Source organism: Cebidichthys violaceus, unplaced genomic scaffold, assembly GCF_023349555.1.
Source record: "Cebidichthys violaceus isolate CVI_PGR_0920_01 unplaced genomic scaffold, fCebVio1.0.p SCAF_20, whole genome shotgun sequence".
Taxonomy (NCBI): Eukaryota; Metazoa; Chordata; class Actinopteri; order Perciformes; family Stichaeidae; genus Cebidichthys; species Cebidichthys violaceus.
Genome location: NW_027176373.1, coordinates 2,408,588 through 2,433,159, shown reverse-complemented (window position 1 = coordinate 2,433,159; position 24,572 = coordinate 2,408,588). Strand labels below are relative to the sequence as shown.

The following is a 24,572-nucleotide window of genomic DNA, read 5'->3' as shown; positions in this document are numbered from 1 at the left end:
AGGTCTTATCTTTGTCCATGTGATCAGCAGCAAACTTCAGTCGAGCCTTAAGGTGCTGCTTTTGGAGCAAGGGCTTCCTTCTTGCACGGCAGCCTCTCAGTCCATGGAGATGCAAAACACGCTTGACTGTGGACACTGACACCTGTGTTCCAGCAGCTTCTAATTCTTGGCAGATCTGCTTTTTGGTGGTTCTTGGTTGACTCTTCACCCTCCTGACCAATTTTCTCTCAGCGGCAGGTGATAGCTTGCGTTTTCTTCCTGATCGTGGCAGTGACAAAACAGTGCCATGCACTTTATACTTACCAACAATTGTTTGCACTGTTGCTCTTGGGACCTGCAGCTGCTTTGAAATGGCTCCAAGTGACTTTCCTGACTTGTTCAAGTCAATGATTCGCTTTTTCAGATCCATGCTGAGCTCCTTTGACTTTCCCATTGTAGCGTTTGTGGGCGTTTGTATCCAATGAGCCCTATTTAAATGGCCTCAGAGAAGTCACCAGCTGTAGTCACTCATAATCACTCACAAGAAGTTAAGAGGCCATGCTATGAAGCTCATTTCATTGACACAACTTTCTAAGTCACCAAAATTGCTAATTTATGTTGCTGTATGTATATTTTTGACCCAGCAGATTTTGTCACTTTTTCTGTTAACCCATAATAAAGTCATGAAAGAACCAAACTTCATGAATGTTTTTTGTGACAAAGAAGTATCTGTTCCAATCACTCTATCAGAGAAAAATCAGAGTTGTAGAAATAACTGGAAACTCAAGAGAGCCATGACATTATGTTCTTTACAAGTGTATGTAAACTTTTGACCACAACTGTATGTCTGACTGAGCTCAATCGATTCTCAATCGTGTTTTTATTAATGTAAAGTATTTATTAACAATCACAACTCTTCTTATGAAGACCTATTTTACGTTATTACAACTTTGTTTTACTATGTCATCAGGCAATCTTGTCATCTTTCGTTGAAATTTGGCCTTTCGACAAACACAATGAGGTTTTTAATAAAGTCATCAGGAATGTGGATATAATGACTAATTGGGTAAAGGAAAATAATAGAACAGTCTGGTAAGTTTAGAAAATGACATCACTTTACTGTAATGCAGCCTTTAACACCAATAAAAGACAATAGTTATATTTCAATATCCAAAATCTCAGACGATATCCAGTCTCTTATGATATCGATATATCAACATATTGTGAAGCCCTACCTCCACCTATGTTTAATAGTGTGACAAATTAATAAACACTCATATCTGCTTAAAACTACATCAAAGTGTGTGGTAAACATTTCATTAAAGTAAAATTGTTACCATAACCATGAAGGTGAACAATATAATAATGCCTCTATCATATTATTGTTATTTTCGGTGCATTGCCGCGTTTGGCTCCGGTTCAGTGGGACATCAGGCTCTGTTTGGCTCTAAATGAACTGGCAGCGCTTCATTCACTGACACTGGCACGCTATCCATCACTTCCCTTCATTATAGACATCAAAACCTTTTCATATTTGTCTTTTAAGAATCACACAAACTGACAGGACTTAGCACACTGCGGTGGTGTGAGAGACTGCTTGGGAAAGTGTCCTAATGGAATAAGTTCAATTAGAAGAAGCTGAAACGCACAATGAGCATTTCATTTCAGTGAAAACACTGCTTTCATTTCATTAGGCAGGTCAGAACGGAGCACGAGGAACAAACATCAAAAGCCTGTTTACCGACACTAATAGAATCACGGTTAATAACACTCCGTGTGTACCGACCGTCCTGAGACCCGCCGCAGAGCTGCAGTCGTCTCTGCCGTGTGACGGCGGTTAGGAGTTGCCGGGTAATTCTCTAGGTCGTCTTAGCTCACAGATCAAGGCCGCTGGTCTGGATCTTTTGAACTTGACATTTCAAAAGGGAGAGGATAAAGAGATGCTTAAATATCAAATCCTCCCCCACTCCCTCAGCCCTGATATTGGACGCTGTTAAAAGATCAACCGTCTAATCAAAGAGTGTTCTGAGCAGAGGATTTTGCCCGTGTGTCTGTCTGTGGAAGTTAATTTATACATGTTTCAGCATAAAACTGGGTTATCTCCACTTCAGTCTCATGAGCGCTGGTGTGTTATATATCACACTGTTATCTCTGCCTCAAGTGTTGACTAATACTGTGCCTTTTTGGTCTGTGTGGTAGATGCTTAGTGAGATAGTTGTTAAAATCACTCCACCAGGGACACCGTGGTCCCTCTAAGCAGTACTCAACAAGTTCCTTCTGGGAAGTTCTGGGAACACCGCAACATCCCGAGAAAGAGCGATCAAAAACGATCTGACAGATTTTAAAAAATAGACAAACTTCTTACAAGAAGAAAACAAAGGCAAGCATTAGTATTGTTACCCATATTGTCTGTTGTAAACATCACAGTTTACAGACCAACTTCGAAATCTAACATACTTACTGTTGTTGTGCACAGTTCTTTTCTACAAAAGGTGATTATTTTAGATATCAAGCTGAACTGTTGCTTTGTTTGAAATCTGTCATGTTTTTTGTCCCTTCTGACTTTGTTGTCCTCAGATCTCACAATATTATAACAGATACAAATTATGATTAAAAAAAACTATGAAAATTGTACTCTTATTCCCTCAAAAAATTGTGTGTATATGTAGTTTTTTTTTAAAAACGTTCCCCATTGCCAGTAGATGAGTACGCCTTGCTGTTTATTTGTCTGTGAGCCGTCTCTGTAGTGGTCTCTGGTTGGCAGCACGAGTTGTGGGCAAGATTCAGGCCGGTTGTGGGATAATCATTGTTTTTTTTACCAGTATACTGAAACAATCTAGTAATTTCGTACTTTTCCATCAGCTCCTGAACATAGCATGAGTTGGAGATGGGATAGAGGAAATGCAAGATTTCTTTTATAGATGCACAGGTGCGTTTGAGAGGGAAGTCAACAGCCTTTGCATTGTGTGTGGTCCCGAGATAATACTCTTTTAAGTTTCTCCTCCACCTCCTACACACACACACACACACACACACACACACACACCCCCCCCTCTGTTTCTCTCTTCTCTCTGCTTCTACACTTCTTCCCACAAATCACTTGACAAATGGGTCACCCACAGGTGCTGATGGAGCACTCCCCTTCCCAGCTGCCCCTGTTCCTCCACTGCATGGGAATGGGGGGGGGGGGGGGGGGGGGGGGGGGGGGGTTGGCGCACGGTACTATTGTTCACAGCTGCTTGTGGCAACGTGAACCCCACCTCCTCCATCCTCCCCAGAACCAGCAGGACACACAGTGCCACCCGACGACTGGGAATCCAGTCATAACCACAACCCCGGCTCAAGGTCTTGGCACGTCGTGGCCGAGCGAATAAAACAAGCGGCGGATATTGTCTGCTGAGCCCTGAGAACCGGAGTCTCCCAGTCTAGAGATCAAGATAAAGTAGGAGCTGAGCTGCTCTCATATCAAACAATGCAGCTGATTATGAGCTGTGAATACAGATATGTCATTGTGTTTGACATTGTGTCTGACTGACGGCGGGCATGTGACTCGTTAGAGTAAAAAGGAGGGGGGGCGCAACTGCTGTGTTTGGATGTGAAATACGGGGCAAGTTTGTTGTGAAAATACACGTGCTTCAGATCCGTGAGACGTGTCAATAAGGCTGCTGTGAAGGTGAACGTGTTTCGAACCTTTGACTCTCGCGGACTGTGTTTACATGCACACAACAAGCCACGAGGTATTGGGAGAGAACACGATCTAATGCCTTACTTAATAAGAATAGATATGTATATGTATAGGTGGAGATGAAAATATTTGATTTTGTTTTGTTGATTGCGTCCAGCTGTTTGTCTGCAGACATTTTATTTTTGCCTCCAATCGTTGGATGGTTTCTGTCGTTTACCTGCTGATCATAGAGACGGAGGATCAAATGATGGTAACTTCCTGTCAGGCTGAAGTCCACATGTGCTTTGTTCTCTCCCCTATCCCTCCTCCACTAGTGTTCCTCCCCCCCACCCTGCGGTGCCTTCCACTCTCCTTAACCTGCGTGTAATTGCCCTCCAGCCAGCCTTAGAACGTCTCCAAAGAAAACAAATCATTCACGTAGACACAACATTGACATCCAGAAGTCTAATCTGATCCGAGAATCTCCTCCTGTGTTTCCTGTGAATCGGCTGCCGGGTGATCTTGCAGATAAAAATCCAGTACGGGATTACCTTCACTGACCCACACAAGCGTATCGGTGCTTTTCATCTCTCTCTCTTATCAGGACAGCTGTGTGCAAGCAGCTTCAGATACGAGTTGGTCCCTCGCAAGTGAAACGCCTTTTTAGCAAGACTTTTGCATTGATGGTAGGGAGATAAAAGCAGAGTGGCATTATATTGTTAGTGTGTGCACATTTTGCTAACTAAATTAGGTTACGGTTCGGCTGGGTCTAGAATGGAAACGTAAAAGTCGATCGACAGTAAAAGGATCTGACGCTATTTTGATGATCGATTACTCATTTAAGTAAGGTTTTCAAGCAGAAATGCCTCAAATTTCCTGGTTTTATTTATCCAAATTTGTGTTTTTGTGGCCTGTCTCAGTCTTATGTAACATTACATTGAATATCTTTTGACCGGTTTGTAAATTTGAAGATTCTACCTTGGGTTTCAAAGATCTTGTGAAGGCCATTTTTAAGACTTAACGATATATCATGACAGGTTGATTGACAGTTGACACAATCGTTAGTTGCAAGCTTAGGTAGCATCACAGTCGGATCTTAATTAAAATAAAAAAAACAAATATCGTAGCGAGCTGTTGCTCCGCCACACGGCAACACGTTATGGATTCTCTGCACTCGATTCTTCTCCCTGAATATTTTCCAGGTCCAGCTGGATCTGATCCAGGTTTCTGTCACGCCGTCTCTCATCGCTGCCACCATGGTGGGGATCATGCGGTCAGTTGTAGTAACAGCAATGTGGAGACAACAGTTTGTGAGCTGATTGGAGCTCTGCCCATTTTCACACCTGGCTCGTCGCCGTGGAAAGCAGGTGTGGTTATTGGACTGTGGGTTTCAGATGGGTTCTGATGAGGGGAGTCTGCCATTAGAATTGACATTATTTAATAATAAACAACGCTGATTTTGAATCGTGTGTGTGTGTGTGTGTGTGTGTGTGTTTGTGTTTGGGGGGTTTAGTAGGACTGGCCTGGGCACAGGCAGTAGCCTCTCCTCCTCATTAACACAGCAGTGCACCTGTGATCACTCTGATATTCTCTTTGAGAGCATTAAGGTTCTCAGCAGGGGATTTGGGGAGGGGGCTTGGGGTTCGCCATTTTGATCCCGGTGAATTAGGTGTGGCATGTTCGCCTCATGTCTGGTAGGTGGGATAAAAGGAGAGGGAGTGCACCAATACTCCTTTGTTGTGGGACAGGCGCAGCTCGAATGCTAATACAGTCAGACCCACGAAACAGTGTAAGAGAGTTCAAACAAATGAATGAATGCACACGTTTACAACAATGGATGTTTGATTTCTGTGTGTGTGTGTGAGTGTGAGTGAGAGATGGAGGCGTAGCTCACAATCACCATTAAAGCTAATTGTCTATGATTGTTATGTAAATACCCAGCCAACCCATAAAGCACAATGTGAGGCTGTATCATTCTCACTAAATAGATTCAGCATAAATAATTGTGGTTGTGTATGAAGACCAGAGGAATCTTGTAGACGTTCTTGCTTGCTTTCTGCTGCAGTTTCAGTGTGGCATCCCATTGGAATTGTTAACCAATTGTTAATTTTTTTTTCACTTTAATTTATTGGGTTTGGAAACAAAGAGACTTTATTAGACTCAAATAGACAGCATCGATGTGAAGCATATTCATTAAGTTTAGGCCCATATAAAGATGACTAAAGCCTGCAGACAGAAGATGCAAATGTCCTGGAACATCCTGAGTCTTATGGTGGTGATGGGGAGATGGTGAACAGGTAATGACAGGATTGCAATGATCCAAGGTATGCTGGCAGGAAGACGATTGGTCAGATATAGTGATGTCCGAGTTGTGAACGTAAGAACTTTGACGTTGGTGGAAGTGATCGGAAAGAGAAAATATATTTATTTAACTTTCGCCAGAGCATCATTACATTTAACAAGATTAGATCAGTGCTACTTTCTTGAAATAACTTCAACACCAGAAACATGTTTGTTTTTTTAGAACGACAGATGAAATATACCCTCGGTGGGAGATTCTGTCAAGTTACAGAAGCAAGTGGAACAGCAGCTAACCCAGATGTATTGGCAAAATACAGTAATCTTTTCCCTGCGTGCTATGGGTCACGATTAGTCACTCACAGGTCCATCAGTGTCCTTTACCAGTGAGTGAATAGTTTTCAGTCAGGAACACTGACTTGCTTTTTGTGTATTCTGTCCATTTGATTCTTTTGCATGGATCAAAAAACCTGCAAATACAGTTCATTTCTGTGGTCTGGTGATTATAAGAGAAATGGAAGCAATTTCAGGGGTTCTCCTGAGGGGGTTAGAGATATGACGCATATCATCGTATAACGGTTTGATTCTGGCAAGCAATCTCTATTTCATGTCATAACCTTCACTCTCCGTTTATCTACAACACATTCTCACTCCCAACTCGTCAAATACCGTTGCTCGGACACTGACACTCGGTGTGTTTGTTAAGAAATAAACTTTTAGGCCACAAAATTACTCACGTGACTGAGTCCAAGACCAACGACTCAAGTTACAAAATGTTAACTTTTAATTCAACACAAACAGCCGTCTCCTGGATTGACGTCCTGTGTTTGTTGGACCCATCCACTCGCCCTAAGTGGACTATTGTGGACGTTCTACTGAGTCAGTTGCTCTGAGCTTCTAATAATGACGTGGGTGGCTTTACATTGAGGTTAACTGAAACTCTGGTGCGTCACGTACAGATGCTACAGGGTGCCTCAGTGCATCGGTATCAGACGCCAAGAGGCACTGAGCAAGCTGTGGTATTCGATGAGTTTGGAGTGAGAACAGGTTGGTGTCCACACTATCAACTATTCAGTAATGGTAAAAGTGCCAAAAAAATGGTACTGAATATGTCTGATGCTCTTCTAGCTGTGACTTTTTTTTTTGAAACCTAAAGTTGGCAGAGCTTGTGGCGTCTGGAGATTGAAATGGAAGTGATTATCTCAGGCCAGCCCTTTCTGCTGGATGGTTGAGGGAAAGCTGATTTTGTTGGCACCCCGTTTGTAGCGCTCAAGGCTTTTCAGCCCTGTGATGATGACCACAGGGGCCGGGATAAGAAGGCCTTTTGTTGGAGTACAGCGGCAAGTCGGCGCGCTGTCGTCAGAGGTTTGATTGGATAGAAGGTCTTCTATTTATAGCGTTAAAATAACAGCAGAGGCCTCATACCTGGCCCCTCTCACCATAATGTCTCGTCTTTCACACACTTTAATATTAGGCCGAGAAGGAATCACTGCTGTTTCCAGTGTCTGTCTACCTTCGAAATGTCATTTAGTCCACCGTCAGTGAAGTGGGATCACTCAACATGTTTGTTGAATGTTATATTAATCACTGGTTCCAAAGCTGTATATGGTTATGTTGTCTGCATTTGATGGGTAAGGACGTGCTCCATACTTGTGGTTAGCATTTCGTCCAAACATACCAATCCATCTAGGAAATTGAAAGGAAATCCAATCATGTATCCTTGAATTGATATTTATGTTTGAAATGGAAACCAAACAGAATTATACTCGAGCGTTTCCCCCAGAACTGCAGCGCTGTGGTCGGGGGTATTTCTGGATTTTTAGTTCAAGCATTAGTTTCTGTGATAGTTGCTGTGTTCAGGCACTATCCAGGTACTACACAAGGAGTAAGTCACAGTTGTTTTAGTTGGATGGTAAGCAGAATGACTGCCTTTTTTATGTTGTATTTCCATGTTCTTAGCTGGGGTTTTGACTTTCTAGCAACAAGGCACCCACACCTGCTTAATGAGTTTTTAGGAAAATGTGTTAACATAGGCTCACTCTCCATGTTTGTTTTTGTTTTTGCTGATAGCTAAAGGAAACCCCCCCTTGATGTAGACACAGTGTTTAGCCTGCTGACCTTTAATTAGCCATCCTGTGGCTGCGGAGCAACCTGCATGCCTGAGCCCAGCAGCTCTGGGGGGGGGGGGTCTATTGATGGGGAGTGGATGCAGAGGAACAAGCCACACTCACTGCCGAACATCAGATACAAGCATAAATAAAACATCCATGTTGCTCCTTTAATGAAGTCTCACCCATCGGGTGTGAGGATAAAAAATGAATGCAGCTGCTGAGGAAGTTGCTCACCAGCGGGGATGATTAGCAATTCTTTAAAAAGCCAGTGTTGGCGGACTGTTTTTCGGAGGTTGGAAGAACCCATAAAACCATTAGAGAAACATTCCCAGCATGATAACATGTTCTTGAGTGTCATGTGTGTGCAGTCAGAGAGTTACAGTCTCAACAGAATTCAATTTATTTTGTGTGTGTGTGTGTGTGTGTGTGTGTGTGTGTGTGTGTGTGTGTGTGTGTGTGTGTGTGTGTGTGTGTGTGTGTGTGTGTGTGTGTGTGTGTGTGTGTGTGTGTGTGTGAGAGAGACCGACTGACTGACCGTGACGTGGCCAAGTCCAAAACATTGAAAGAAATGTCTGCATAGCCAGAACTAAGTTTTAAGCACAACAAAACGCATGCATGTCTTTTACACTTTGCAGAAAGTTATGTTTTTTGGCAGCATTAAAAGTTGCCTAAAAGTGCTTTACAATCTGATCGGATTAAAAAAATTACTATTTCTGTAAATTGGCCTGTAGCTACGCCTGGGTGATGATTTGATATGATAATTTTATGCACTAAAGTTCTTAATATAATGATAAAATAGTCAAAAGTCCAAGTTTTTAAGTGTACACGTATATTTCCTATAGACTATTAAACTAAAGCAGCATTTTTGCACTTGCTTTGGCAAAAAGAGGCAGAAAACTCCATGACAATCGTGCCAATTTTAGTACCAAAATTGCACTCCATAAACACATGCACCGCTCCGTCTACTTTGCTGCCTGTGGGACTGTTTGGAGTCTGGAAAATACAAAAATGTGTTGTTGTGCAAGTGCAAAACAATTAAATACTGCCCTGTGAAAACTGAAGTGTGCACAAAGCATAATGCTGTGAATGAAAGGTCGCTGTCAGCCTCATATGTTTCTAATAGTGTTGAGTGAGAGCGACCTGAGTGAGTCCACCTCATGGAGGGCTGCGTGTCAGGTCCTGACCTGGAGCTGTGATATGCTCTGCTGCATGAAAGAGGGGGGGGGCACTGATGCGTAAAGGGGTGCCTTTGAGGAGATTTGCAGCACTTCCTTATCTCTATATGTGAAAGAAGAAATCCGGGACCCTTAACAGCTACTGACTGTCACCCAAGGAACAGGCTGCTGGGAGATTTGTGCCAGATGCTGCCTCTGAAAGCACAGACGAGGACGAGGAGCTCTCGTCTGCACTGTAGGGCCGTGTGCTTTCACTGTGTGTCTGTACGCTTTGATGTCGGGCAGTACACTGTGTCCCCCAGGTGTTCCACACTACACCGGGGCCGCGTATTGAGAAATCCTCCTGCCTGTCGCCCACATTTTCATGCTAGCTTTTCACACCCTCCCCTCTCTGAGGGACTCTGTGTCCACTCACTACTTTTATTCAGAGAAGTCATGAAATAGTCTGAAACGCTGGTTGGCTCTCACATTTTCTCATGAGTAGCTTAAATAAGAAAGATTTTCTTCCCCTGAAAGTAAATGTACATAAATGTACAAACCTATATAGAATGTGTTGTATCTGCTTATACGATTCTATGATATGCCTGACATGTTCAGTGAACATGAGGGTTTATAGATAACTTATTACTGGACGTTTTAATGTCCTCCGAAGCATTCGGTCTCATTTCATGGCCCACCAGGCATGTGAGGGATTAGGGTGAGTAAATGAGGCCGGTTTCTTGTGTCAGAGGTGATTTGGACTCCTTATCAGTGGTGGAGCTGCAGATCTACTGAGACTTAAGCTGACAGCCTTAATCGAATGGGAAAGCCAATAATGGTGACCACTGTAGTTAGCGTCTGAGGGTATTGTCTCTGTGTAAAGCAGATAATGAGCGACTGTATGCAGAGGCGGTCCTGGAAGTATCCCCCTCATTATGTCTGGTATTGTCTGATTTGCATTGTGTGAGTCTGTCTCCATTTGTCTTGAATGGAAGGACAGAAAACTAATTTATTCATTGTTTTAATTTTCTCTCTGCCTTCAAACATGCTCAGTCACCTCTATAAACATTGTAGAGGGTTTAAAAGTGCTACACAACAGCATTAACATTACCTAATAAATGTTAATACTCAGAAGTAATCACTCAACAAATTAGATCATTCCCAATAATACATTCGTGGCAGGAGGTGAGATCTGTCATTCAATCAGCTGAATTCTTATAACATGAAGGCAGATTTTGTTTTATTGCAGAGAAAAAGTTGCTGCTCTTGCTCTTTCTGTGCAAGTATTGGCAACATCCTCTGTGCGTTGCATTGCTATTTATGGAAAATGATTTTAATTTTGAGAAATATTGTGTCCTTTATCTCTCTCCTTTACCCGGAACTCAGAGAATGTGAGGAAAGGAAGAGAGAAAAGTGAACATAAATGGGGCGGCCTTTTTTTTTTTTTTTTTTGTGATGAGTCAGCATCCACATCGTCTCAGAACCACAAATGTTTGTACACAATTTTGTGCCAATTCAACCAGCAGACATGGAGTTGTATATCGGGATAAAGGAAAACTTTGACCTGATAATGGCGCTAGAGAGAAAGTCAGGGATGATCAAAATCAGCATGCTTCGTCCTCTGTGGAACATTAATGGCAATCCGTCCAATGTTTTTTGAGAAATATCAGTCTGGACCAAAACTGACATTTGCCATCCATAGAGCCACGCTGCTCGCATGGCTAAAGGTAACAAGTACTGAAAGCTGACCTTGAATTTCTTTACTTGGTCTTCAATCATGATTTTGCCAGTTCCAGTTATCCAGTTATGCCAGGCCAAGCTCTTGTGCAGACATCAGCACTTAACATTGGATGAGTTTGGCTTTGAATGAACAAAGAGGTTTTTGCGGAAAACGTTTCCGTGTTCCTCGACGCAAGTTATCCAAAACCAGTTGGTATTGGCACCAAAGCGTATTAAACTGGCACAAGTTTCCAACTATTTCCAGCCCTGCTGTGACGACTAGCAAGATGGCAGCACTGAAATCAGTTTCTGGATCACAAAAGAGAGAAGGATGTAGGCAAGGAATTTAAAAAGGAGAGCATTCAAACATCGGCATTAACCATATCATGGAAGCTGCATCCAGCATGGTTTTATGTGATCACAGTCAAACTGTTAAACTTTAATAGTGACATAATTATGGTTGGAGTAGTTAATAGTAGTTAATCTACCATTTGAAATGTCATTGTGTTTGTTGTTAAACCGAGTCTCTCTCCCTGACCCCCCTTCTGTCGCTCATCCCTCCAACAGACCTCAGTCATTTGAGGTCTTGTTGTCCAGTCGCAGGGCTGATCCTGTCAACACATCCAAATATTCTGGAGCGGTGTGTTTTCTTTTCTTTTTTTCTGAATGAATTAGCTCTGTATCATCCAGACGCAGACTGCAGACAGCCACAAATGTATGCACACACACACACACACACACACACACACACACACACACACACACACACACACACACACACACACACACACACACACACACACACCCACAGGCAGCAGTTTTGGTTGTCAGGGTCCATAGATCATGGGTCATGTGTACTTGTGCTTTAGTCCGTGCCGCATAAAGTCACAACAGGAACAGATAAGACCGGTCCCAGGTTGGCTTTGGAAGCCAAATCCCCAGCAACCCCCCAGTGCTAATCGGATTAGCTGAAAAGTTAGCAGCGCGGCCCCAAAGAGACACAACATTTTTTACACTGACTTCTGTGACATGCTTTGCTCTCCAGCCTCCATAATCTGCTTCTTGTCTCAAAGCCGTCTCACATCATCTTTGTCAGAGTAAACAACAACTTCAGTATGTGATGAACTGTTTTTAACCTTTGGCTTAGGGATAGAAATGTATATTTTGGCTGGCTGGTGGGTGGGGTGTGTGTGTGAGGGGGATCTGGTCCACCCAGGTGGGGGAACAATGGCATGCCCGTTGTCTTAAAAGGAATGGTTGGCTGAGCATAGGCGGAGGAGGGAGGGACAAAAAGAAGGGGAAAAAAAAAAATGAGTTGTGAAAATGATTGGTGCTGAGGCGGGGGGGAGGAGACAGGGTGGTGATGGGGGAGCAGCCGGCTGAATGGGGGCAGCAGGGTGGCAACTGGACTCTTAAAGCTCTTTTCATGCTTGGTCTGTTTCAACCAACGCTGAGGACACTAAGGTCTAGCCTTGCTGATTGTTTTTCATTTATTTTTGAGAACTGTTGAATAGTCAAAAACAAAAAAAACTGATGTCCCAAGTTGTTGTTCTTTTTTTCTTCTTCTTTTGCCCCTAAGTATCTGGTTACACCAAATTTAGAGCATGTTTTCTCCCTAATACAGCTGCACAGTGCACCCAACACTTGACCCACATTAATCAGTAAACACAATACAGTTGCAAAAATGTATATGAAGAGCTCTGCCTTGAGAAAATGAAGCTTGTTTCCTGTTCTGTCGTCTGTAGAATTCTGTGGTTAAAAAGTACACCACTGTAAGTACTGTACTTCAAAGGGTGTTCCTCCTGAAAATCAAATGTGGAAATTTAGGAAAATCCATATTGATGCAGCACATTACCCACAATGCAACCCTAACTGCAGACAGTTTGATCAGAGATCTGTGAGTGTCATGCTAGTAGCGGCTAATGTAGCTAGCCTCAAGCAGAGATGAGCAGCGGGCTACAGAGGTCTGGTGAGATTGCCTCTTCTTAAAATCACACCTCCAAATTTTTGTATTTCCATACTTGTTGTCTTCCCTAGACCTGTTCCCCTTTTGGTCCATGACAACACGTGATGGAGTAAATCCACTGAACGTCACACTGTGACACCTGACGGTGTAAGAGGGAGGAGAGGGAAGGGAAAGGGATGTATCCTTTACCATCTAGCATGAAAACTGACAAAGAAGAACAAGATGGCACAACAAGTCTATTTTCTCACTGTTGTGAGCTAGCCCCCTCTATAACAGCAGCCAAGTCCAAAATGGCTGAAAAAAACCCCCACTTGGTTCTATGAGTCAACAGCCCAGTGTCAAACTGGCTGGCCTTCTCATGCCTGCATTCCCCCAATGATTCCTAGGGAACTGGTTTTCTGGCCAAGATGTGGTTTAGTGGTTACAGTCAGCCAGGCAGAAGGGAGATGAAAATGATGCCATGTGGACAAGAATCCTTTTCTTCTTTGTTCTGCTAACATGGCAGAGTGGCTCCAGGTTGGCCTGGGAAGACATTCAGTCAATCTGCCAAACACAATGCAGTCTAGAATTACATTAGACTTGAGGGTCAAAATTAGAATACGAATACAGACACGGTGAAATGTTTTTGTTATGTTGAGTTTGATACTATTTTATGGCTTTAATGGCTCATGAATAATACAGGACCATTGCACAGCACCTGCAGAAAGCATGACGTTGATTTATGTGCATGTCTGTGTGCTTTTCAGCGTGGGCCAAGGTGGAGCTGACTATGCATGAGGCCGTTGAGGTGTACCTGGATGACTCGGCTCAGATCCCCTGCCAGTACAGCTTCACTGATGCCGACAACGAGCCCAGCTTTGTCATGATCCAGTGGTTTGTGGTGAGTACTGCTGGACCCATTGCAAAAACTGACACTGTCGGGATCTGTAACTATCCAACCGAGCACGTATGTGAGGACAGCCCCCTTAAAGTCAATAATTTGATTTCATGGTCAGGGAGCATCTGACTTCTTATGTCCTGAATTATTGTCCACAGAAAAAAAATAGTTATAAATAAGAATAGTCAAATTAGGTGAAATAAGGATAAAATATGGCTGCAAGGACTTCCTGATTGGAGGTATTGTTGCCTCTGTTCATTTCTGAGATGACTTTCATTCGTTCCTTGCTTGTGACACAAAATCTCAAATACATTCACATGAGCATGCATGCTTGTCATAAATAGATTTTTCTTTCTTTTTTTTATTGTATGGACCAATTAATCGTAGGTCATGTTGACGGAGCAAGGAGGAAAAACAAATGAGTGAACTCAGCGTGCCTCTGATTCAAATCGGATTCCTTTCAGATCGTCTTCAATACAAAACAGTCCATAAAATCCATATCTGTGTAGTGACAACAAACCACCATGATATTCAAGTGAATAATGTAAATATTAAAGTAGAGGTTGAATGATGTGCTTTGGGCAAAAAGAAAGGAGGCTCATAGCCATGTTTTTGTAGTAAATATTTGAAAACTACAATTCTCATTTTAATTATTAATATTATCAAAAGTATGATATTATTGTTACTATTCTGTTTATTATTGGTGCTGTTTATACAGTATTTTACAGTCATTTAAAACCAAAATATATGAAATGCTGAGAAACAAAACACTGTCTAATAACAGTAACTTCAGTGGTTACAGCGTCTTCCACATCCCCTATCCTGCATATGAATAGTGCCAGGTTTTCCAGCATCATTTTACAGTGGGGGAGTGCTGCATTACCTGAAATAAAGAGCTCCTCCACTGACGTCAGAAGAAACTATTTATTAATATAAACTATTTAATGAGCGAGGTGCTTGTATAAACAGTCATATAATAACTATTGTAATGTCTCAGCATAACAAGATCTGGACCCAAATGCATGACTCTTAGACTCTTGGTAGATGGAGTAAAAACTGTATTCACTGCAGAGGAGGCTGGTCCATAGAGGCAGGAGGTTGCTCCTCTATCTTTTAAAGGCAAGAGGGAGATCAAAGTATAAAAAGAGTAATCGTTTGAAATAAACAACTACCAAATCTCAGTATCATTTATAAAATATTTGATCTCTCTTCTTTGGGAAAAAAATCCTTTGTGGATATTGTGATTTAAAATGCTTTTCAACAGCGACACCTGCAGGGCGGGCAAGAGAGTGGTGGTGGGGGGACAGACGAGGACGGGCTCCTGTTGTCCTCCCATAGGGTGGGACCTCGTATATCAATTCAATGTATTTCATTTTTATTTTCATGTAGTGGTCATTGACAGAAATAGAAATAAGTAACCAACTTCTATAGTATAGCATCACCCCGTGGGTTGCTTCTTCCCAATTTGTTGAGTCACCAACCACACCGACACCGAGGCCACAGTTTTGGTTAACGTTCACGTAACTCCAACAATCAGTTCAGGCTGGTTTTCAAAAGGTTTTCAGAAAAACCTTTAATTTTAAAAAGGAAAAAAAAAAAACTTTTCAAGTCATCAAAAAGTTAGACTAGAGCCATTGTTATTGGCCACGGGAAACCCCTCCTACACACAAACCAAAGTCAGTGCATAATTATTAAAGTTATCCGGCATGATGTAATAAATAATAGGTATAGATCTGTCTGATTCAACTCAGCAGTTGACAGTGACTGCTGAGTTGATGAATGCTAGATTGATAAATACCTGCTGCACACATGTTTTAACCATCATACCTGTAAGCAAAACTGCCCAAAATCAACCAAATACATGAGCAACGGTTTCCACTGATTTAACCCTAAACTACTGTGTCCTCCCGCAGAGAGCTGCAGGTAACAGCGCTCGGATGCGCATCTTCTACGGCGATGGCAGTCAGCAGATGGTGGACAACAACACGGACTACAGCGGTCGCATCGAGGTGACCTCAGACCAGCAGGGAACTCGACTCACCATCCAAGATGTCCAGCTCTACGACGAGAGGGAATTCTTCTGCCAGGTTAACGGGCTGGCTGCCGGGAACGCTGAGGGAAAGACCCACCTCAGAGTGTTTGGTAAGACGGACTCACAACAAGCTTTCTGTGTGTCACACAAAACCTTGTTTAAAGGAAGATACAAAGTCAGAAGATTGTTTCATGATGTATTTATTAAAAATAATATATTTTCCTGATTCAGCTCCTCCAGAGGCTCCAGTGATCGAGGGTGTCCTTACTGGAATATCAATGACCAATGAGGTTCCGTCTAAGGTGAGTCACTTTTAATTGTAGACACTTGACAGCAACCAAAACAACAATAATAATAATAATGTATACAGTATTTGTAGATTGCTGAAATGACCATGTTCACGGTAATACATATTTGCAAATGTGATTCTCCTTCTAGGTTGCATCATGTGAGGCTCGCAACGGCTTCCCTAAACCCAACATCACATGGTACAGGGACAGCATGCCGCTGGTGTCTGCACCAGGACGTGAGTGCAAACAGTAGATGGCCCATTGTGTCTATCTGAGGGTCTGCAATGTAACACCATAGTGTTTCCTTTGGTTTAAGTCCAGGCCGTTTCTCTTTCAAATCTCAGCGTATTCATGAAAATCTTCTACGCATCTTCATAAGCAAACGGTAAAATCCCAAAGTATCTCAGAAACAGTACCTAGGAATTTCCCTGCCCACAGAAAACTGTGATATGTTTAGCTACGCTAGCGGCTTGACTCGGGGATCTCAATGACAGTTTGTCAGTCGATCCACCGCTTTGAAACAGACAATTCTACTTTCATTTTTTAGTGACTGGCAAGCAAAAGTCGACAGAAAAGCGAAAGTGATTGATTGATGGATGTTAGATTGATAAATACCAGGTTTGGACCAAAGTGAAACAAATATTGTGTAGTTTGCCATGAAATTTGGAACAGGCATTCTTGTTCCCTACATGATGAACTGTCATAACTTTGGTCCCCTAGTCAAATATACATATATTTGCATTTGAATATTGATTAAGAATACATTGAATGTGCTATCTGTAAGCTCTGTTGTCCATTGTTACATATCTACATTGTCTTCTCCAGATGTGAACATCGTGATGCTGGTAACCCAGCAGTCCAGTGACTTCTTCACCGTCCAGAGCACACTGGAGTACAAGGTGGTTAAGGAGGACAAGGATGCCCATTTCTCCTGTGAGGTCAGCTTCTTTGTCCCGGGAGCCATCAGGACAGTCGAGTCCAACACTATCAACATCACTGTTCACTGTGAGTTAACGCCGAGCCTTTTTATACATATGTTTGTTTCACAGGTAATTGTCCCCGAATGTAAAGGTAAAATTAAATAATGGCTGCAAAAAATCTTCCATCTTTGGGACACCCTACCTCAACTTGGTCAGTTAAGTGTTTCCTCTGCTGTGAGACCAAGTGAACCACATAAAGTTACAGCCTCCTCAGATGTTTAGTTACAAATTAATTTTGCTCTCTTTAGGTTAAATGAATAATTCACCCAAAAACAATCTAAATTGTATTTAGTGCCCACCTCCCTCGGCTCTCTATGGTCCCTGAAAAAACGTTTTGTATCACCCAAAAAATGAATCGGTAGTTAGGGAGAAGAGTTAGCACTGCCAGGTTCATGTCCTTGTCGACAGTATTTGCTGATATGAGACTCCCTTTCTCCTTCACTTGTCAGGATAACTACAACTGGTCTTTTTAAAGGGCCCTGCGTAGCATTTAAGCGCCAGGATTGGCCAGGCCTCCATGCTCGCCGAGGTACTGGTACCCTGATTTGTTCGGGGCCTAAGCCGTGACCAATGGGCTATCCTGAACTCCTTAAAGTCAATGCCTAATCTTAACCAATCATCTCTGCTTCAACCAGCCAAGCAGGGCAGGTCCTGCCAAGAAATGCAGTGGGATTCATAACTACGCGATTTTGATTCTTTTATTAATCTGTCTGATATATTAATTGCTGAAATACCCCTTTAAATATTATCGTCAATAATCCATTTTCTGTCTGTCTGTCCATTATTTGTCTGCTGGTCCATTGTTTGAAACAGTGTATTAGTGATACTGTGGCAGGCAGAGCCAAACACAGTCTGTGCTGTCAGCATTATGGAGATGGCCTCGTAGAGAGACTACAGCAGCCCGCTGAATACGCCTGCTTAATTTGATTGTGTGTATGTGTGTCCAGACCCCACCACCATGGTGGAGCTGTGGAAGGAGTCGCCCCAGGGCTTGGTCAAAGAGGGGGATACTGTGGAGCTGCGTTGTCAGGGTGATGGCAACCCCCCGCCAGCCTTCATTTTCAACAGAGAACAAGTAAGAATAGGAGGCATTTTCTCACCCTTAAAGTCCCCAAGAGAGAATGGGTGACACGCAGGAGACATGTAGGGAATGTTTTTGATATGCAGAGCTCACAGGGCCCCCATGTAGACATGAGTGTGCAAGGTCTGTGAAGGCTCTGTCAGCTCTGACCCTGCAGATCCAGGCCGGGGTCTGAGACCGGAGGCCACACTGACGGGGCTCATGGGTAGGACTCATTCCCATGTCAGACACTCATCCATTGTATGTGTGGACAACACAAAAACTCAGCTGACTGCCTTTTTAAAGTTTACTAACTAGGCAGTCATGGGCATTTGATTAGCGGTTGTTGTGAACATGACTTGGGAGGTAAACGCTATTTAAGACATTAAAGGAAAATAGTTTTTTTTAAACAATCTAGGTTTTATTTTAATACTTTTTGCCATCATCGAATGTCACAATATCAACTAACTTACTGCTGAAATCTGAAGCAATTGACATTAAAAAAAACAAAGAAAACATTTTAAAGTGATTACTCAAAATGTAAGTGTGTCAATAGATTTTTTGTGTTTCAGCAGAGACCAAATATGCTCACCATAGTTTTACACATTCACAGTTTTGCAATGAACAATATAACTTTCATTTTTACTTTCAAGTAAGTGGGTTTGGATGTTACGGTTAAACATTTAGGATTTGTTTAAATTCTGTCAGTATCCCACCACTTGTGTTTCTCGACCTAATGGACTCCAATGTAAATCGTGGCTTCCTTTTGTAGCTGGTGTCCTCAGATCTGAGGGGGGAAAGTGCTCAGTAAAAGTGTTACCATGATGGCTGAAACGACGAAAAATAATATTTTATATTCTGTAAACTACATCAACCTCTGACAATCGGATGTCGTCAGCTTTTTACTAACAAAGTTGAAAGCTATGTATCCATGTATGTTTGGGAAACCTGTCATTTTAAACTGGCAACCGAAGCAGGATTCTAAGCTTGCGTTTGATCTCTCTCTAAGAGAACTCGGCACCAGTCGACAAAACAAAGAACGTGCCTTAGTTTCTGTCATGACTTCCACTTCATCACAGCATGGATTTTGATAACAAATGAGAGTATTTGTTGCAGGAGCTGGATGTGGACCTGGAGAGCAACCACAGTGATGTGTTGATGCTGTCACCTGTGTCACGGAAAGACAGTGGCATCTACCAGTGTCTGCCCGTGGACACCGACGACTACTCCGACGTGAAAGGAGAAATGCAGCTCACTGTGCACTGTGAGGAACCATCACACATGCACACAAGAAAACATAATCGGAAAACATATATTTGAAACTGGCTTGGAGACAGAAACGACAAAGACACTTTGAACGGACCTCGCTGTGTCATGTTTTATCTCAGTCTCAGAAAGAAAGCGAATAAACACTTTAAATGAACGATTCCTTTAATTGAACTCATTTCTCCCAACCTTGCGTTTCCTGTGTTTCGTCTGTGTTTGTTGTGTTCAGATTTGGACCCAGCTGTGGTCGTTCCTAAAGACTCGGAGTTCATGCTCAAAGGAGAAGATCTGACTGCGACCTGCAACGCTCTGTCTTCCCTTAAAACAGCCACTGTGTGGTATAAGGTACGTACACGTTGGTACAGATTTGTACTAGATGAGATTGAAAATATTGCAGGCACTAAGAAAATAAAATGTGTAGACTAGCTGAAAGCTCGAGAATGTTTGCATCATTTCTCTTTTAAAAATGAAATAGAAATCCATCCAATAGTTGAGATATTGTATTCTGAACCAAAGTGGAACACTGGCTGACATTGCAATCTTGGAGCCACACCACTGACACTGATACTGTTGTGAAGTGGAGCTTCTAATGAGGACCAAGACACGTCTGGTTTGAACGGACCATTTTACTGTCTGAAACTGCAGTATTAGAAAAGTGAACATTCGACATGTGGCTTTCTACGTATAAATCATTATCTAGGTTAGCGTCAAGAAGCACATATGCTACAAAACGGCTCTTCAAAGTAAAAGCACTTCCTGTTTTATGCTTTTCACACTATACAGCTTAACATTTATATTATACAATCAAACAATTCACAACAGATACACTGATCATAATCAATATCCAACACCACCTGTCTTCAATCACTGATTGTGTGTGTGTGTGTGTGTGTGTGTGTGTGTGTGTGTGTGTGTGTGTGTGTGTGTGTGTGTGTGTGTGTGTGTGTGTGTGAGTAGGATGGGAAGCAGGTGGGCCAGGGGAACACATTGCACCTGAAGGACGCCACCTATGAAACAACAGGAGAGTACATATGTGAGGTGACCGTTCCCTCCCTGCCCGCCCTGCACACCAGCGGCTCCGTCCACATCATCGTCCAAGGTCAGTCATCCCAAACACCAACTTCACTTTACTTGTGATGCCATGGGTAGCTTCCAAGTAAATTCAATGTCGGCTCTCAATAGTCTATATTGGTTTTTACACGGTATTTCTGTAGTTTGTTCTTGCTGGATTTACGATATGTGGCCATGGTTTTTGTCGTAGGTCTTTTTGTGGTCATGAACGTTCTCTGTAGTGACTCTAATTCTGCCAAGAGCTCTGATTTAAAACATGTGCCTCTGTTACTAAAAGGGTCAGTCAGGTTAAGTTTGGATTTGTGTCGATCGTTGAAGCTTGAAATAAAGAATTGCATCAGAGTTATGAGCTTTTTTTTAAATTAAAAAACCGTACCAGGAAAGAGGAGGATTGTTTCCCTGTAAAGCCACTTGAGGGCTTTTAATATGAAGCATCTGTGCAGGAAGTGTCAAGTTCAATTTGACAGAAGCTTAACATTGAACGAAAAGTGACTGGAATGTATTCGTGAATAAAAAAAAAGGTACTTCTGCTAAAAAAAGCAGCGGCAGAGTGGTGAATATGACTCACTTTGATATTTTACTATACTGATAGATTAGTGCTGTGAAAATGTACGTTATCCTGAATTTATCAAAACAGGTAAACATGGAGGAAATGTTTGAATTGTATTAAGAGCGAGCAAAACAGGCTTGTAACTAAATAGAATGGACTATACATAAATTGTGTGTGTGTGTGTGTGTGTGTGTGTGTGTGTGTGTGTAGGTGGTCCCCAGGTGGTGGGAGTGGAGCAGGACGTGCAGCTGGAGGAGGCAATGGGCAGGATGGTGAATCTGAGCTGTGAGGCTCAGGGCCATCCGCTGCCCAGCATCTCCTGGAACATCATCGGCAGCCAGGTATCCAGTCTGACTTGCAGCACTATTTCATCATGCAATGTGCATGCAATGTAGTGATGCTGATAAACAGTTGACATGTGAAGATGATGAGTGGGTGGAGGATAATATTTTCTTGTGATCATCACTAGAGTAGTAAATTTGTATCGGCATCTGTCTAATTTTTCTTAACGCTGAGTTTTGTGCTGAGAAAAAGGGAACCCATCCACGTGCTGCTAAACACGGACACAAATAATTGTCTGGAGAGTTTAACCTAACTCCTGATTGCTATTATTACAAATAATAATATAATCATAATTTATATAGCACCTTACAAAGGGCTATAGAATAAAAACAAATAATATAAAATAAGTTACAATAATAACAATAACATCAATAAATAAATGAACAAACGTGTATGATCTTTGAAAAGTGAAATTTCCTCCAGGAAAACATTCTCAGAACAATTAAAAAGTAAAAAGACAAATGTCAGGTTGACAATATATTTTTTATTTTGCACAATGAAAATACACAAAACAAGAAATTAATAGATAAAGATTAAGGATAGAATTCAGTCAACAATGGTGGAAATGAAGCTACAACACAATCAGACACAAACAAACAAACAGTGGTACGGTTATACTAAAAATATCTAGAAAACAAGATGATTTAAAATATACAAGCAGCAACAAAAAGAGATGGAAGCAGATTAACGACGAGGAGTAACGTAAGACACCATTTAAAAGCAAGGTTTTGCAGGTTGACAAGTGAGGTGCCACCGCAGTAATGGCGGCTTGTTTACCTACCACATCTGAGATTATAGTCTTTATAGTTTTGTTCTTTGTGAGGACCAGCAGTATTTTGGGATTATGCTTCATTTTGCAAATGGTTCATTTTTCACTGATGTGGAGATAAAAATGTGCATCAACAAAGTGCGTTTGTTTGTGTGTCTGTGTCCACAGAACTGGCACGAGGTGGTGAGCAAAGCAAACGAGCACATGACTCACAGCGTGGTGTCGGTCAAAGTCACCTCGGACATCAGCGCTCAGTGCAACGCTTCCAATGACATGGGGACCGAAGTCAAGGCTTTCAGCATCAAAGCCAGTAAGAACCTCTCGCTCGCTTGCATTAGAAAATCTGTACGAGTGCAGTGGATGTACGGGGCGGAGAGGGATCCACATTCAGGCTTTGAAACACTCACAAACCATTATTTTAATCTTCTGAAATATGCAATACAACATTTGCATTCAAACAGTGCTAGTTTGGAAAATGCCTGTTATGTTAAAGGACCATTCTTCATCTTTTAGCACATTTAATCCCAATCTGTATTCCATCATGACAGCACTGTTGGCACACTATGTGCCTTCTGGTTCATTCAGGGAGCTGCGGTGCGTTGAAAAGGGATAACATGAAAGAAGGAGAGTGATCTCTGCTCTCACAGGCTGCATCAGTGATGGAGTATAAAACTTATTTTGCTTTTGAAGCCTTAGTTAATGACCATCATGAGCACGAGGGTTGCCTATTTTATGTCAGACCGTGTACAAGCATAGAATGAAAAGACTCATTTATTCCAATTTGCTCACAAGCCGTATCTAAAGTGTTTTGCTTAATGCTCAGACATTAACCACAGTTCACCACACGCATTGAGGTTTCAGGCTTGCTTTAAGTACAGTATGTATCTGGTATCAGCTCAATCATCAATCCAGATGTTCACAACCCTTCTGCACATAACATTCAGTCTGGACTTCCAACATAACAAAAAATCTCAGTAATCCTGACACCACCATACATTTTTAGTGTATGGACATACAGTGTGTGAGAAAATAGGAATTAAATCAGTCCCAACATAAAGCCTCGGCATTCATAGTGTGTACTCTGTCAGACTTCATAACACAGGCAGCAGATAGGTGCGTCCTTTGCGTTCATCATGACCTTTAATTAAGGCTTCAGCTGCTAAATCCATCAGTGATGCAGCCTGTGAGAGAACAGATACTCACTTTTCAGCCACTCCCTCTCGTGCACCAGCATTGTGATGGAACTGTCATATCTGTATGAAGCCATAAGAAGACTATACATGAAGGACACCTACTGTATGTGTAAACGACAGAAAGACATCACTTTAATGCAGTGTTTCACAACCGTTTGAGATTTTGACCCCATGAAATGAAGGAATGCCCACCTGTGATCCCCCATCACAGATTATAATCATACTGCTTCATTTGAAGAATTGGTTAGAGTCCTGAAGTGGTAAAAGTATCTAGTAAGAGATAAACCCCAAATTTAAGATTTTAATGGACCAGCCGTCTAATAGGATAATGTGATGAAAAACTGCAGCTTTAACCCTGGTTAATGGAGGCAAACAACCACAAGGAGGTAAATCAGTTATTTTTTTCAATAAAATGTGTTTTTATTCCTTTTTATCATCTTGTGACTCTTCTGAGGGCCTGACCTCATGGCAGTGAACCGCTGTTTTAGCAGGCAGTGTTGTAACCTATTCTGTTACACATGCAGTCTGCTGCTCCCCTCACACCTCCAGAACAATATGGGATTGTTTGTTATTACTGAAGCGGCTGCAATCAAATTAAGTGTGTGTGTGTGTGTGTGTGTGTGTGTGTGTGTGTGTGTGTGTGTGTGTGTTGGTGGGCCCACTCTAAGTGTTGTTCTACTTGTTCACAGTTCCCAGAGTCACGTCAGCTGCTCCCTTCTCTCCTGGTAAGATTGTTGCTCTGTAGTCTCTTCTTGTTTCGCTTGTGCTCACTTTCTTCTTCAGACTTAAGTTCTGTCCGTGACAATGAATGGGTTGGAGGACTCTGTGAATTATTTATGACTTTCATACAGGGACTCTATACCAGGACTGTCTAGTTTGCTGGCAGATCTTTCGGTTGGCCTGTGGGCATATTAAATATTCTGTTTGATACAGAGAGAAAAATCATAACACCAGCAAATTCAAGCACGCCAACACCCCTAATGATATTTGTACCAAACGATCTGCAGTGGCAAAAAACATTATTTGTATATCCCTGAATTTGTTAAACAAACATAAATAACTTACCTCACTTTTACTAACTTTTTCCAGACAGTCCTGTGTTTTATAGTTTGTTTATATATATAAGTATATATGTAGAGTCGCATTATTATGGGGCAATTTTCTGACTATCTCAGCGGTCGCTTCATGCCATTAAAACCTTCACTTGCCTCTGGGGAATACAATGGGCAAAGAAAGAACATTTCAGAGAGC

At 42.1% G+C, this 24,572-nt stretch overlaps 1 protein-coding gene across 2 annotated transcripts in view; it reads left to right on the top strand.

The window, feature by feature from the left end:
- The window catches only part of mcama (melanoma cell adhesion molecule a), a 47,869-nt gene that overhangs the window by 16,763 nt on the left and 6,534 nt on the right, over positions 1 to 24,572 (top strand). For both annotated transcript variants that reach the window (XM_068715664.1, XM_068715663.1), the window contains exons 2-13: positions 13,638 to 13,771; positions 15,682 to 15,910; positions 16,032 to 16,102; positions 16,239 to 16,326; positions 16,916 to 17,095; positions 18,018 to 18,145; positions 19,247 to 19,394; positions 19,626 to 19,741; positions 20,354 to 20,495; positions 21,228 to 21,358; positions 22,297 to 22,438; positions 24,011 to 24,046. In XM_068715664.1, coding sequence (XP_068571765.1) covers positions 13,638 to 13,771; positions 15,682 to 15,910; positions 16,032 to 16,102; positions 16,239 to 16,326; positions 16,916 to 17,095; positions 18,018 to 18,145; positions 19,247 to 19,394; positions 19,626 to 19,741; positions 20,354 to 20,495; positions 21,228 to 21,358; positions 22,297 to 22,438; positions 24,011 to 24,046 — 1,545 coding nt within the window. The remainder of the gene's footprint in view (positions 1 to 13,637; positions 13,772 to 15,681; positions 15,911 to 16,031; positions 16,103 to 16,238; positions 16,327 to 16,915; positions 17,096 to 18,017; positions 18,146 to 19,246; positions 19,395 to 19,625; positions 19,742 to 20,353; positions 20,496 to 21,227; positions 21,359 to 22,296; positions 22,439 to 24,010; positions 24,047 to 24,572) is intronic.